Below are 14291 nucleotides of genomic sequence, written 5' to 3' on the forward strand. Positions count from 1 at the left end.
CGATGTGAGGGGAGGAGGATGGGCGGCGGCGACGCAGAGGAGAGGAAGAGGTAGGGTTACAGGAGGGGAGGAGCGGCGGGGTGCGCGCGTGTGGGAGGTGGCGGCTAGGTTGGCTTGCTGCACTTATACGCCACCAGGCGAAATGATGGAAGTGCCCTTGGCGGGTCACCAAATTTACAGGCGCTAGCATGCCCAGCCTCGATCCGACGGCCCATATCGTTTCATCTGAGATCCAACGGTCCAGATCGCTCCATTTGAACATCCGATGGCCAGGATCGTTTTGGACAGCCAATCCAACGGCTGAAAATCCAAACGCACGGGGAGGCTCCATTTTGGTCCAGACTCTAACAATGGGATTGGTGGTGTGAATGAAGTCGCATGGGCCCTTGGATCCGGATCGGACGACTGATTCAAACGGCATCCATCCCCACTCTCCATCTCCAAACCGCGTGGACCAGTCCGCCCGCCATTGACCTCCTCTCCTCTCCTCTCCCCCCAAACCTCGCCCCCGCCATGGCCGCCGCGACGGCCGCCGCCGAGATCGCCGCGCTGCCGGAGCCGCGCGGCCCGCTGCGCCGCCTCTGCGGCGACCTCTCCCGCCGCGTCCGCCTCCTCGCCCCGCTCCTCGACGACCCCTCCGCCTCCGCCTCGCCCCCGCTCGCCGACGCCCTCCGCGCCGCCCGCGACCTCCTCCACTCCGTCCACCACGGCAGCAAGATCTATCAGGTATGCCCCTATGCCCCTCCCTCCCTCCCTCTACCACCACCGCCGCCGCCGGTAGACCCCAAAGATTGATTTTTTCCCCCGCCCACGACCGCAGGCCATGCGAGGCCGGGACAGCCTCCTCCGCGAATTCGCCGCCGTCAACGAGCGGATCCAGGCCGCGCTGGACGATCTTCCCTACAACGACTTCGACATGCCCGAGGAGGTGCAGGAGCAGGTGCCACACCAATCCAATTTCCTACTTCCATCAGATTTCGCACCTCAATTCAACTCTATTCTGACTGCCCAATTCGGCCGTTGATCCCCATTTTTGTAGGTGGCGCTGGTGCACTCGCAGTTCAAGAGGGCGGCGACGAGGGCGGAGCCGGCGGACGCGCAGCTCGCGAGGGACCTGGCCTGGGCGCTCAGCGACGACAAGCCCACCGTGCCGGCCCTCCTCATGAGGGTCTCGGAGAAGCTGCAGCTCGAGACCATGGCCGACATGAAGCGCGAGTCGGTGGCGCTGCACGAGATGGTCATCTCCAGCGGCGGCGAGCCCGACGGCTGCGTCGACGAGATGTCCTCCCTGCTCAAGAAGCTCAAGGACTGCGTCATCGCCCAGGCCCCCTCCGCCGAGGCTCCCGGCGTGGGCAGGTCTCCCTCTGTCAAGTCCCCCATCATCCCGGACGAGTTCAGATGCCCCATTTCGCTTGAGCTGATGCAGGACCCCGTCATCGTCTCCAGTGGCCAGGTGCGGTTGATCAATTGCTATGTGATGCTGCTAGCCATTCCTCTTCAAGCACATTTATCGCAACGATCGTTGTCTTCTTTTTCAGACGTACGAGCGGTCCTGCATCCAGAAGTGGCTTGATTCTGGCCACAAGACCTGCCCCAAGACGCAGCTGGCCCTCACGCATACTTCCCTCACACCAAACTTTGTGCTCAAAAGCCTGATAGCGCAGTGGTGCGAAGCCAATGGCATCGAGCTTCCCAAGAACAAGGCCAATTCCCATGACAAGAAAGCGGTGAAAAGCTCTGACTATGACAATGCTGGTCTGGTCTCGCTGATGAATAGGCTGCGGGGCGGGAACCAAGACGAGCAACGGGCAGCTGCGGGGGAGATCCGGTTGCTTGCCAAGAGGAACGTGAACAACCGGATATGCATAGCTGAAGCAGGGGCCATTCCGTTGCTGGTCAATCTGCTCTCCTCTTCCGATCCTAGGACGCAGGAACACGCCGTCACGGCACTCCTTAACCTCTCCATCCATGAGAACAACAAGGCAAGCATCGTGGACTCTAATGCCATCCCTAAGATAGTGGAAGTGCTGAAAACTGGGAGTATGGAAGCCAGAGAGAACGCAGCAGCCACACTATTTAGCCTGTCAGTTGTGGATGAAAACAAAGTAACTATTGGTGCTGCTGGTGCGATACCTCCGCTCATCAATCTCCTGTGCGACGGGAGCCCAAGAGGCAAGAAAGATGCGGCAACGGCAATTTTCAACCTGTGCATATATCAGGGCAATAAGGTCCGGGCTGTGAAAGCTGGAATCATCACCCATCTGATGAACTTCTTGGTGGATCCTACTGGGGGAATGATTGATGAGGCACTCACTCTTTTGTCGATTCTTGCCGGCAATCAAGAAGGCAAGTCTGTAATTACACAATCAGAGCCAATGCCTCCACTAGTCGAGGTGATCAAAACTGGCTCTCCTCGCAACAGAGAGAACGCGGCAGCCATTCTTTGGTCTCTCTGTTCTGCTGATGCTGAACAAACCTTGGCTGCAAAGGCAGCTGGAGGGGAAGATGCACTCAAGGAGCTGTCAGAAACCGGCACAGACCGCGCAAAAAGGAAAGCTTCTAGCTTGCTTGAACTCATGCGCCAATCAGAGGAGGCATGAAGATTTTCTTGAAATGCGAGGTTTTGGCCTGGCTCTAGCCAATTGTACACACGACACGAATACTTAATTGCTTCTGAATAGTGTTGACTTTTGATATGTTTGTATCTAGGGAGGTCTTCTCAGAATTTTCTGTAAACACATAAATGGTTGTATACTATTGTAACTCAAAAAAAGTTGTATTTCTTGATAAGAAGATAATAAATAATTTTCTGTGTGGTTTAGTTTGCTGATTATTATCAGTTCAGGTCTCATGCTTTTAAACACATTTTGCTTGTAGAACAGGATTTTTTATATTAGAGGAAGCGAAAAGGAATCCGGAAGTTGTTTCCCCTTGGGCAGCTTTGTGCTTTTTGATGGCTTCACTCTGAAGTAAGTTCCTTCTCAGAAAATCACTACTGCATTTTAGTTTCTATTTTCGTTGTTTGTGTGGATATCTCAAGTATGGATCACTAGGTTAATGTAGCTTAACTTCTTTAGAGTTAAAGACCCACATCATTCAGGTATATATTACAGTACCATCTAATTCATACGAGTGTCTCAAAAAACAAAAATCTAATTCATACAAAAAACATTGAGCAATATTTGTTGTTGATAAGTAAAACATGATGGGACCGAATATTGGTATGATACATAATCCATTTTGAGGTGAGCTATTTATAATCATTTTCCGAGTCCACATGCAAGCAACCTTTTGGTGGGGGGCGTATTCAGTGCATTAAGGACCATGGGTACAGTACTCTTTTAATTCACATCAATAGTCACGATTTTCTGTTTGGTAGAAATCATACGCATACTTCTAAAAGGACTCTGCCTATCAACTTCTGAAAATTCATATACGACATATGTTAGGATTAAGAATTAAAAAAATTGAAAGTTCTGAAAAAATTCCATCATTTCCCCTTTTTTGCCTGTAAGCCTTTTGCTAATGTTATCACTGGGCTCCTTTTAGAGCCCTAGTTAGTGTGCTTCCATCCATGGGAATAGCATAGAATCATCAATGAGCAGTTGCTGACTCACTATTCTCCAGACAAAACGAATGGTGTCATTGCATATGCAATGTTTTGACCATGTGGGATAGGGTGGTTAGCAATCTCAATTTCTCAAAAAGAGTAAAATACTGTTTGCAAACAGAAGATTCACAACCGCTCTTGAACACTGAGCCAGCTATATGCTGGAACGCAGAGAGAGGAGTGAAGAATCCATGAACTCAAACAAAAGTAGACACAGGATGGAGAACATACAGAGAACCAAGCAAACAAGACGGTGCAGCATGTCGATCATGTCACACATTTCGGTGGCAACAAAAGATGGCCATTTCTTGCAAGCTACTAGCGCTTTTAGAAGAGAAAATGTTCAAAGGGAAACACGTAAGAGAGAGTAGAGGCAAGATGCCAAGATGTGGCCACTGCACCAGCAGGATATATATCATCGCTGCATTATTAGGATATTTGAAACACACAACATGTTGTGACCATAACTAGATGTCTGGAAAATCTTGTTCGCAGAATGTAGTCTTTTCGGTCCACGTCAGTCATGTCGTGGCGTTCTTTTGGAGAACCAGGGAGGGTCTGGTCGTTTATCAGCTTATAATAGTGTGTTGGGCATCGTGCTGCCCATGTGGGGACAAGTGTTGGTCACCCTGCAATTATAGCAAATTCCAGCAGAAAGCCATTTTCCCTGCCTGCCTGAAAATGTATAACAGATGATTGGAGTCACTGGATGGGATGGGACATACTTCTTCAGCTGCCACGAGGCACCATGTTCCTCTGAGAAAAACAGGGTGGATCTGTTTGCAGCCATTGTTAATACCATTTCTCTTCAAAAGAAGTCCCTGAAGCATCGTTAGAGCCCGGTAATTAATTAATTAGTGACTGTGTCATGTTTCTGTAAGAAATGGCCATCTTTAGTCTCTCAGAATAGATCAGTACCGAATCACTGAAGCATCTTTTAGTTCTGTTCACATCACTGTAGTAATGAACATCTGTAATGCAATTTTTAGATTCATTCTGTTTCATCCATCTAGCTGCACATTGTGGATGGTATCTAGCAATGTAACCCCATTCCATGTGGCCTCCACATCATCTAGTTAGTGAGACAAGAGGTGCAGAGGCATAACAATAAAAAGGCCCAGCCAATCTCCTACACTACACTACACTACACTACCGTACAGTGTGTCATGTCAGTATACAACCCCAACATGCAACATGCAGTAGCCCAGGGGGGCTGTCTGTCTGCATGCTGCATCACATGGCCACACTAATCAATCATGCATGCCCATATCATTTGCTTTGCTTAATCTTTCTCATTTTAGCTCACTAATCAACACCGCTTCCTGCGTGATGACACAGCTAAGATCTAATCCTCACGCTTAAACAAGCAAGCAAGCAAGCAAGTTGGGCTGAAGAGATCTAAACTTGTGGCCTGGTACTTGTAGCGGTGTTCAACTTTTTCGCTTTGACCCCAACCGCACGCACCTAATCAAGATTCTTGCGCTTGGTTATAACCACTAAGCAGAACATGCCTGTGATATTATTCTATCTCCCACATGTGGTGTTAACTAGTAACCAGTGCCGATTCCAGCTTGGCCAGACACTTCCCATTGGCTCTGGGCATCATGTTGCCACAATTATATGCTCATGTTGCTAGTTAATCTCTTGTCTGTGTATTTTTTGCTGTCACAAGGGATCTGGATAGGTTGCAACTGGGAGTAGAATATGCGTCCCAACTGATCGTCTGGTGCGAAAATCGACGACCAAGATCCACTTCAGCTTGGTAGTGACCTGTGAGAGATCTGCGGTGGGAAGCGGCACGTGTCCGATCCCTGAGCGCCGGTTCGTTTCTGATTTTTGATCCTGACCGTCGGTTGCCTGCCGGGACGGCCGATTCTTTCCTCTTGGTATGGTAATGGTAGGGAACCCCTTGGTCCCTATCTATAAAGGCCATGCATACAGATACAGGGGAGTAAGCTGTACTTGCTAGCTAATTAGCTTCAGACATCTCATCAGGTGACATATATCATCTTTCTTTCTGAGGAGGAAGGAGAAATAATGGGGCACATTGCTGATCCTGCGGGCGCCGTAGTCGTGGGCTGCAAAGTGCTGCCCATCTTCAACGAGAATGGCATTGTTGATGGCGCGGTGAAGAAGATCGTGCACAGGATCGACGGGAAGAAGGCGGTCGCCCGGGTGAAGGAGCTACTCAAGTGGGCCGCCCAGGCCAGGCCGTACGGCAGCAGCAACGGCGTCAGTGGGAAGAAATGGAAGGTACTAATCGCTACTTGGTTTCTTTAGTTAGTGATCGTCGCAGGAGCACATCTTGTTTTGAAGCTGTGTCGATCTAGATGGGAAATTTCTTATATTCTGATCGATCTTGTTTCTGCGAGCAGCAGTTTCTGAGCTTCCAGGGAAGGGATGGTGGTGGTGCTGCAGCACCGGTATCAAAGTGCGACGATGACGCGAGCTCCGGGTCTGGGTCCGGTGGCAAGCTGAGCTTCAAGTGGGAGGCGGGCAGCTGCTCGTCGGCGTCGTCGGTGCTGTACTCGCCGCTGTCGTTTGCGTCTGCGCCGGCCGGGAGGACGGAGCAGCAGACGCCGTCGAGGGGCAACGGGAACTACAACTACAGCTACAACGGGTACGCGTCGCGGCTGTCGTCGGTGAGCCAGAAGAGCTCGTCGTCGGAGGCGTGCCGGATGGCGCAGTGGATCACCACCGACTCAGACTGTGAGTAGATACAATAACCTGTCTATGATATAGTATGTTAACATGATGTGCAATTAGAGACACAGTGTGGTTAATGACGCTTTTATGGTTGGTTAATTTGCAGTTGTGGTGCTGGAGCTATAGCTGAAAAATAATACGCATTGCTGAAGATGGCAGCAGGAGGAGGATGTTGAGAGGACACAAGATTTGAGAAACTGGTGATGACTCATCAAGCTAGTTAATTAGCTAGTGTTGTTAATTAGTCTAGTTAGTTAGGGAGGGAGGGGGCTAATTATAAACAGTAGCAGATGCATGTGCTATCTATTCTAGACTGATGATGAGCAATTACAGACAGACAGACAGAGAAGCAATTACAGACAGACAGAGACCAATGATGCATGAAGCAATATGGAGGGAATGCAATTACAGACAGACAGCTGATGGATGCATTGCATGATGGAGCTGTCAAATTAAGTTTAAGTGTATATATGTGCGTGTCTTTTGTGATTGATAAATAATAAGTCCACGCATACATTTCTTTCTTTTTTCTTTTTGGAAGGGAATATATGTGTTGTTATCACCTCACCAGCGGTCAGAGTTGATGTTTGGAGTGCACACTGACTGGTGGCGCCATTTTTTTACTGGCTTTTCACTGATTAACCTAACTATTTATCTTAATTAATTTATTAATGGATCAGTTAGTACTACTCCAGTCCAGTGGGTAAATATGGATTAGCAATGTCATCAAGCTGCTCTCCAACAAACTAAGAGAGAGAGAGGGAGGGAGCAGCCATGTGGCCACGTGTGTCTCATCTCTCCTCACACTTGACACCACATTGCCACCTAAGGCAACTCCGACCATAGTTTAAAAAACCCAACTGGCGAGCCTACCGTTTTTACCAGTCGGACCGCTGGTTCACCAATTCGATTGCCGGTTTCTTAAGCAATAAAATAATACATATTTTATCAACAAATGCACCAAACAATAGGTAAAAAATGTGTAATCGGAGTTGACCGTCAAGCGTGTTGGTCCTCCTACTCGGTTACTCCTGGTCTGGACTCTGGAATGGAGGAAGGCAACCGGAGGGAAGCCTTGTCGATTTGACTGCAATAGAGGGAGATCAAAGTTGTATGGACCAGTCTGATCAGGTGGCGGCAGCCCCTCTCCCCAACCATCAATAGAGGTGGTGCAGATGGCGGGACGTGGGAGTAGCTGTGCAGGCTGGTGGCTTGGTGCTGTCGAGCGGAGCGACGAGGGAGAAGCAGCATCACCACACGATGGCACCAAGCAAGGGTTGCGTCGGGGGCGCCGACGCCCGATAGGGTTTGTCTGTGTATAAAATCGAGAGAATTGTGCCTAAAATGGCTGAAACCCTACTAAAAGAGGGCTTTTCTTGCTTTTTTGATTCTAGCCCCAGCTTGTTCGCATGAAAACAAGTTGATTGAGGGGCTTTTCTAGAAACGACATCAAATCGACCGGTTTTTTGTGAACCGACCAGTTCATCGGTTTTTGAAAAATAGGCCAGTTTGGCCGGTTTTTTCTGGTTCAATTGCTCGAACGGTCCGCTGCACTTAAAAAACCGCCAGGATCATCGAACCTAGGTTTTTCCGGTCCGACCGCCGGTCCGGTCCGGTTTTTTAAACTATGACTCCAACACCAATCATTAAAATAGACATCATCATCAAATATCCACAGAGACCTTCGGACGTGTTTGCGGATAGAACTAAGGATGGATGTCATCCAACCGTAAACTTCAAATGTCCGCTTTCAGTTTTTTTCCTATGACCGTACTACTCAAAACAGTCATCAAAGATAAACAACAAAATTCTTAAGCAACCGAAAGATAAATATTTCTATGCAACAATAATTCAAATAGAAATATAGCAATCCAAATATAAGGTTTTGAAATAAAAAGGTTCAAGTTTGAATTCATCTTAGTCGGACACATGTTCTAGTTCTCCATTTGAAACGCCCAAAGATGCTGATCATTCCACAGTTGTTCATGAGTTCCTCGATGTCAAATTTGATGATGCATTTGGATAAAATCCTCAAATGTCCCCAGATTCTGCTATGAAAGCTTGATAGGATCATCCACGTTTTTAAAAATCTAGACCATGTCGAACTCCATCATCCCCATCCTCCACAATTTTGTTGTGCATGAGCACACAAGCTGTCATCATCTCCCACGGTGCCTCTGGACCGTCTAGTTTAGCAAGTCCTTGAACAACTGCAAACCGGGTTTGAAGCACTCCCAATGTCCTCTCGACATTCTTTATAGCAGATTCTTGTCTTTGGGCAAAGTGATATCTTTTGTTACCCCTTGCTTCAGAGATGGTCTTAACGAAAGTCGTCCATGGAGGATAGATACCATCAGAGAGATAATGCCCCATGTTGTAGCCACAACCATTGATGGTACAGTTGCGCTCAGGAGCTTGGCATGCACACAAACTTGCAAACAATGGAGATTGCTACAACAACATGTTGATGTCACTCTGAGACCCAGACAAGACAAGGAAAGAGTGCCAAATCTAGAGGTCATGTGATGCAACTGCTTCAAAATGATGGTGGGCTTTTTGAAGTGACATTGGTATTGCCCTTGTTTAGCATATGAGCAATTCTTGCATTTCCAGTGCGTTCAATTCATGGATCCGAGCATACTTGAAAACCCTCTTGCTTCTCCAATTGCCATGAGCCTTGTTGTGTCTGCGGAATTGGGTTCTCTCAACTACTGCAATCCAAACACCTTCACCACTGTAGTAGCAAAATTTACCACCGCTTCAAGGCATATGCTTTTAGACATCCAGAGGTACTCGTCGCACGAATTTGTGTCCATACTATAGGCAAGCATCCTCATTGCAGCCATGCACTTATGTTAACCAGAAAACCCTATGGTTCCAGTGATATCCTTCTTCGGCATGAAGTAAAGATCATAGTTCCTGACACCATGGTAGATGCTATCAAACACTTGTCACCCCGCACGAAATCGACGACGACAATAGGGCTAGAGTATCGCATCAGCGGCAAATTAGTTGATATGTCTCATGTATATATAATTTTTTATTGTTTCATGCTATTATAATACCACATTTTGATACTTTTTATTATTTTTCTGGACTAACCTAAATTTTAGTGCCCAGAGCCAGTTGCTATTTTCTGCATGTTTTTGGTCTTTGCAGAAAATCAATATCTATGGACCTCAAAGACCTGGGTTTTTTTGGTATTTTTTCATAAATAAGAAGGAACCAGAGAGGGCCAGAAGCCACCCACAAGCCCCACGCGGCCAAGCCACATGGCCAGTGTGGTGGGCCCGTCTAGAGTCCATCTTTTGCCTATAAATTGGATATCCCTCGAAACTCTCCATACCATTTTTTCATGATTTTTTCCACCACCGCAAGTTCCTGTTCCGTGGAGTCCAATCTAAAGGCTTGTTCCGACGTGCTGCCGGAGGGGCAATTCGTCATCGGAAACATCTTCATCAACCTTGCTGCCACCATGACCATGTGTGAGTAGTTCCCTTAATTTTGATCTTGGGTCCATAGTAACATCCTCTCTCCCTTGTGATTCAATACAAAGTTCCCGTGAGCTACCTCACATGATCGGAATCCATACGATGTAATTGGTGTTGTGTTTGTTGGGATTTGATGAATTGTTACTTTATGATCAAATTGTTCACTGAATTATGTTGAATCTCTTATGGTTTCTTCGTGGCATATTTCAGTAGGCATATATGTTTTCCGATCTATATGTTGTTCTTTGGCCAATTTTAATGCTAGATCTTTAGAGGAAGTTGTGTGCCGTAGTGGGCTCAATCTTACGGTGATCTATACCCCAGTTACAAAATGGGATAAGACAACGTATTGTATTGTTGCTACTAAGAATAAAATGATGGTTTCTTTATCACGCTTGGATGATAGTTTTACTGTCTACATTATATCATCATGCTTCTTGCAATTCTCTGTTTATTATTAACTTAATAGCTTGACATGCATGCTGGATAGCAGTCTTTAGGTGGAGTATTAGTTGTAGGTGTGGTTGGATTAACGGTCTACATATCACAAACGTAATGCCTATACAAGATTGTGCCATGAATGATCAGTCATAAATATAAATATTGCAATTTAATAATTGCCCAACTATAATTCGTTTATCATAACACATTTATCTTGCTGGGAGAGATGCCTCTAGTGATGCTATGGCCCTAGGTCTATTTCCCATCACTTAAAACAACCATAATTACTTTAATTTCTCGCTGCACAATTTTATTTATTTTATCTATTTATAATTCTAACCCTACCATACATTACACTTGTAACTAGCATGGCAAGAAGATTGAAAACCTTCTTGAATCAATCTGGACAAGTTTGTTTTGTGTGTTGTGTGCAGGTAGTGATCATTAGTTGTGGCAGAGGTAATTTATACTAGTTCTATAAATCTTGGTTCTCAATCGAGGAAAATACTCATTCCTAGGTTAAATCATGGATACTTGGGCTATCAAATTTGGGCACAACACCTGGATGACGTATAAATTAACTTCAAAAATTACACGGCAATGAAAACTTTATGCAAGTCAATGAACAGCGGTACATCAATGAATCATTTTTCTTAAGTTAAAGTTGAAACATACCTTGCTCGTTTAATTGCTCTTCGAGTCAGTTTTTCCCCTTTGGCACTCTCGCAGGAATTCACCCATTAATTAGTCAGCAGGTGGCGGTAGCAGTGAGTGGGTGAGAGAAGGAGAAGGCGCAACAGCAGCAGGCAGCTCGCCCTCGAGGCAGTGGCCCGAAGGGCAGCGATGGCTGCAGGCAAGGATGACGGCTGGAGGTTGGCAGCAATTAGCAGAGGTAAGTGGTATTTGGTAATTGTCAGTCGAGTCAAACACCTAGAAAGCATTGTCCATGGAGATTTGGGGGAAAGGACGAGAAAAGTCTCAGCGATTTGGGAGAAGAGGAAGACGAGCGAGCATTTGGTGGCAGGTTGTCGGTGGCTTGGTGCATTGGGCTCGGATGTATTCCTCGCTTCTTAGGCTCGTCCAAATGCTCCCCCTTTGGCCCCAATGAGGCTTGGGCAGTGGTTGCCGGGGAATTATCTTCAACAACTATAGGTCCTACACATTACCACTTTGCTTTCTTGTTATCTATCTTGTTTAGTTACTTTTTATCTACTGTTAGTTTGCTTATTTGTTTGTCAAAAAAAAGCACAAGACAATTTTAAAAAGTCACGAACAGTTTTTGATTTTTTAGGATATTTTTCAATTCAAGAACATTTTTTTAATTGGCAAAATTTTGTTCAAGTTCATTAACATTTTTATACATGATTTGTTTTTAAAAAATCATGATTTTTTATTTCCCGAACATTTTTTTTTCAAAATTACAAACATTTTCCAAAAATTGTGAACATTTTCTGACTCCACATCCATTTATAAATTATCAAACATTTTATTTCAAATCTCACGTTTTTAAATGTTTTGGAACTTTTTTGAAGAAACAAAGATGGAGAAGGAAAAAAAAATTAGAAAATAGCCCCCCAGACATGGGCCGGCCCAAATAGGCACGCGTGTCTTCTCCCAGCGTGCAGAGCGCAATATAGAAGGTTCCTACTGTACGGTCCGGCCGAGGGAAGGATTCCCTTGTGTGAAACGTTTTTTTATCACTTATAGGTGGCATCGGTGGGTAATATTTAGCAACTTTGAGGGCAATTTCGATTACGTACCACTAGAAGCAATAGCCCCTTTGTTATTAGGTATAGGTATAAATATTCTATATATCATTTTTAGGTGAGAAGATAGATGAAACGAGAGCTCGAGGGCTAATAAAAAAAGGGTATACTATGCTTGGCAAATGATTCCATGGCCTCGTAGATGCCTAAGCTATGTTAGTAAGCATGAACTATAGATTCGTGGGGATAAATATTGGTATTGTTGTTCTTCCATCATCTGATATTAAGGTTAGGTTAAAGTTATTGGAAATATGAGCAATTTACCATATAGTTTTATTGACAGAAATAATAGATAAAACATGACTATCATAGTAGAGATGAAACGAGGAGGATCGTAGCAGAAGCTCAGAGATTGGGACTCGATGGAGATGATCTTCTGGTGTTTTTTTGGAGAGGAGCGACCTTCCTTTTACATGCACAAGAGAAGGAGGCGAGAGGCCAGCGACGGGAGGTGAAACGAGGAGGTGGAGATGAAGCGAACATCCAGCAGCCGAAGGGATGCACCGTTCGCATTCAAACTCCACTATAATAAAATATTTTTTAGACATCGGCTCGGCTCATTCCCGCAACCCGCGGCGTGACGCGTCATGACGAGGCGTGGTGAGGCGGGCGGCGGAGGAGGAGCGCGCGTGGATGTCCCTCTTGTTCTCATGCTCAAACATGTGAGGAAAGAGCCTCCCTTATAAAGAGGTCCAATTCCTACCAAACTAGCAATGTGGGACTAAACTTAAGCTCCACCTCTTGCCTTGCATGAATGGGCTACGTGGGCCTCTAGGATTTATTAGGAATTTCTGAAACTGCTATTGGGCTGGCCCATAAATAGACCAAATTCCAGCAATCCCCCACCAGATCCTAGAGGCACACAAAATTTTGCCTTTGGTTCCAAAACACTATTTTATATACCGGTACTGCAGTGGAGACTGTTAAGTTGAACTTCCACCTAGAACTCTATGCTACACTAGTAAGCAACTTGAATAGTGGACTGGGCCTTGAACTGCAAGTTTTCTGCGAATCTAGCTTCACACAAAGCCTTGACCGATACTAGGCTACCATGGGTCTTCCACGCGGGTGAAGATTATGCGTCATACTCTGAGACCTTTCATGAGTTTACTAGAGAGCACCCTACTCTCATAGATTGCGGCGTTTAACAATCAGACTCATATAGGTGTGTTCTTCAAAAAATGTTCTGCAGGACAACATCTCTGCTTAAATGAGCCACTTAGAACACATTAAGATATACATCAACCTACCATGCAGATTAGAGAGTATTGCATCTTCATGGAGTGGTATTGTTAATAGTAAGGATACTCTCCTCTCAGTTGACCAACAACTTGTCTTCCACATCTAATTCACGGGATCTACGATCACATAGACTAGGTTACCACTGTGAACAACTCATATTGTGGGTCTCATACCCTGATGCTTTATCTATCACATTACATGATAGACCCTTAGTAAAAGGATCTGCCAGATTTTTAGACGTTTGGATATAATCCAATGCAATTACCCAGGAGATTTTCATTTTCCTGACAGACTTTAACCTTTTTTGAACATGTCTTGATGACTTCATGTTATCCTTTGAGCTGCTCACTTTCGTGATCACAGTTTGATTGTCGCAGTTCATAAGGGTACCTGGTACAGGTTTCTCAACTACCGACAAGTCATTCAAGAGCCGACAAAGCCAACCTGCTTCGACTGTAGCTATATCTAGTGCCGTGAGTTCTGCTTCCATTATTGACCTCGTTAAGATGGTCTGCTTGCAAGACTTCCAAGAAACAGCGCCACCTCCATGAGTGAATACATATCCGCTCGTGGCCTTTATCTCATCAGCATCTGAGATCCAGTTTGAGTCACCATACCCTTCCAGTACCTTTGGGTACCCCGTGTAGTGAATTCCATAACTCGCAGTGCCTTTCAAGTAACGCATAACTCTCTCTAGAGCTTTCCAATGCACATCTCCTGGTTTTGAGGCAAACCGGCTCAGCTTGCTAACAACAAAAGAGATGTTAGGTCTTGTAGCACTGGCTAAATACATAAGCGAGCCAATAATCTGAGAATACTTCAATTGGTCTCTAGCAATTCTTTGATTCTTTTGAAGCAGCACGCTAGGATCGTATGGTGTTGGAGAGGGCTTGCAGTCGCTGTAGCCAAAGCGACTCAAGATCTTTTCCACATAGTGAGATTGAAGCAATGTAATCCCACCATCATCGTCTCTCAACAACTTGATGTTCATAATGATATGAGCCACTCCTAAATCCTTCATCTCAAAACAATGAG

General features: G+C 45.7%; 2 protein-coding genes across 4 annotated transcripts; both read left to right on the forward strand.

The window, feature by feature from the left end:
* Positions 1-444: 444 nt before the first annotated feature.
* On the forward strand, positions 445-2821 carry LOC123165578 (U-box domain-containing protein 12). The gene is made up of 4 exons (XM_044583248.1): positions 445-726; positions 821-940; positions 1040-1453; positions 1539-2821. Exons 1-4 carry the CDS (start codon positions 514-516, stop codon positions 2598-2600), a joined length of 1809 nt encoding a protein of 602 aa, XP_044439183.1. The 5' UTR covers positions 445-513; the 3' UTR covers positions 2601-2821.
* Positions 2822-2884: 63 nt separating this feature from the next.
* Positions 2885-6843, forward strand: LOC123165579 (uncharacterized). Of its 3 annotated transcripts, XM_044583250.1 has the most exons (4): positions 2885-5431; positions 5606-5863; positions 5986-6319; positions 6423-6843. In XM_044583250.1, the coding sequence occupies exons 2-4, from the start codon at positions 5648-5650 to the stop codon at positions 6440-6442; spliced, it is 570 nt and encodes a 189-aa protein (XP_044439185.1). In that variant the 5' UTR covers positions 2885-5431; positions 5606-5647; the 3' UTR covers positions 6443-6843. The 3 variants fall into 3 exon arrangements, with proteins under 3 accessions (XP_044439185.1, XP_044439184.1, XP_044439186.1); XM_044583249.1 differs by having other exon boundaries at positions 2886-5863; XM_044583251.1 differs by having other exon boundaries at positions 2959-5863; positions 5989-6319.
* The last annotated feature ends 7448 nt before the right edge of the window (positions 6844-14291 follow it).

Source organism: Triticum aestivum, chromosome 7D (genome assembly GCF_018294505.1).
Source record: "Triticum aestivum cultivar Chinese Spring chromosome 7D, IWGSC CS RefSeq v2.1, whole genome shotgun sequence".
NCBI lineage: Eukaryota > Viridiplantae > Streptophyta > Magnoliopsida > Poales > Poaceae > Triticum > Triticum aestivum.

What these genes read in the sequence shown, in the direction of transcription:
- LOC123165578 (XM_044583248.1), top strand. Translation starts at nt 514, where the DNA reads ATGGCCGCCGCGACGGCCGCCGCCGAGATCGCCGCGCTGCCGGAGCCG. An exon ending in CCGAGGAGGTGCAGGAGCAG is followed by an intron (nt 941 to 1,039) that starts GTGCCACACCAA and finishes CCATTTTTGTAG; the next exon opens with GTGGCGCTGGTGCACTCGCA. An exon ending in TCATCGTCTCCAGTGGCCAG is followed by an intron (nt 1,454 to 1,538) that starts GTGCGGTTGATC and finishes CTTCTTTTTCAG; the next exon opens with ACGTACGAGCGGTCCTGCAT.
- LOC123165579 (XM_044583250.1), top strand. Translation starts at nt 5,648, where the DNA reads ATGGGGCACATTGCTGATCCTGCGGGCGCCGTAGTCGTGGGCTGCAAA. An exon ending in TCAGTGGGAAGAAATGGAAG is followed by an intron (nt 5,864 to 5,985) that starts GTACTAATCGCT and finishes TTCTGCGAGCAG; the next exon opens with CAGTTTCTGAGCTTCCAGGG. An exon ending in GATCACCACCGACTCAGACT is followed by an intron (nt 6,320 to 6,422) that starts GTGAGTAGATAC and finishes GTTAATTTGCAG; the next exon opens with TTGTGGTGCTGGAGCTATAG.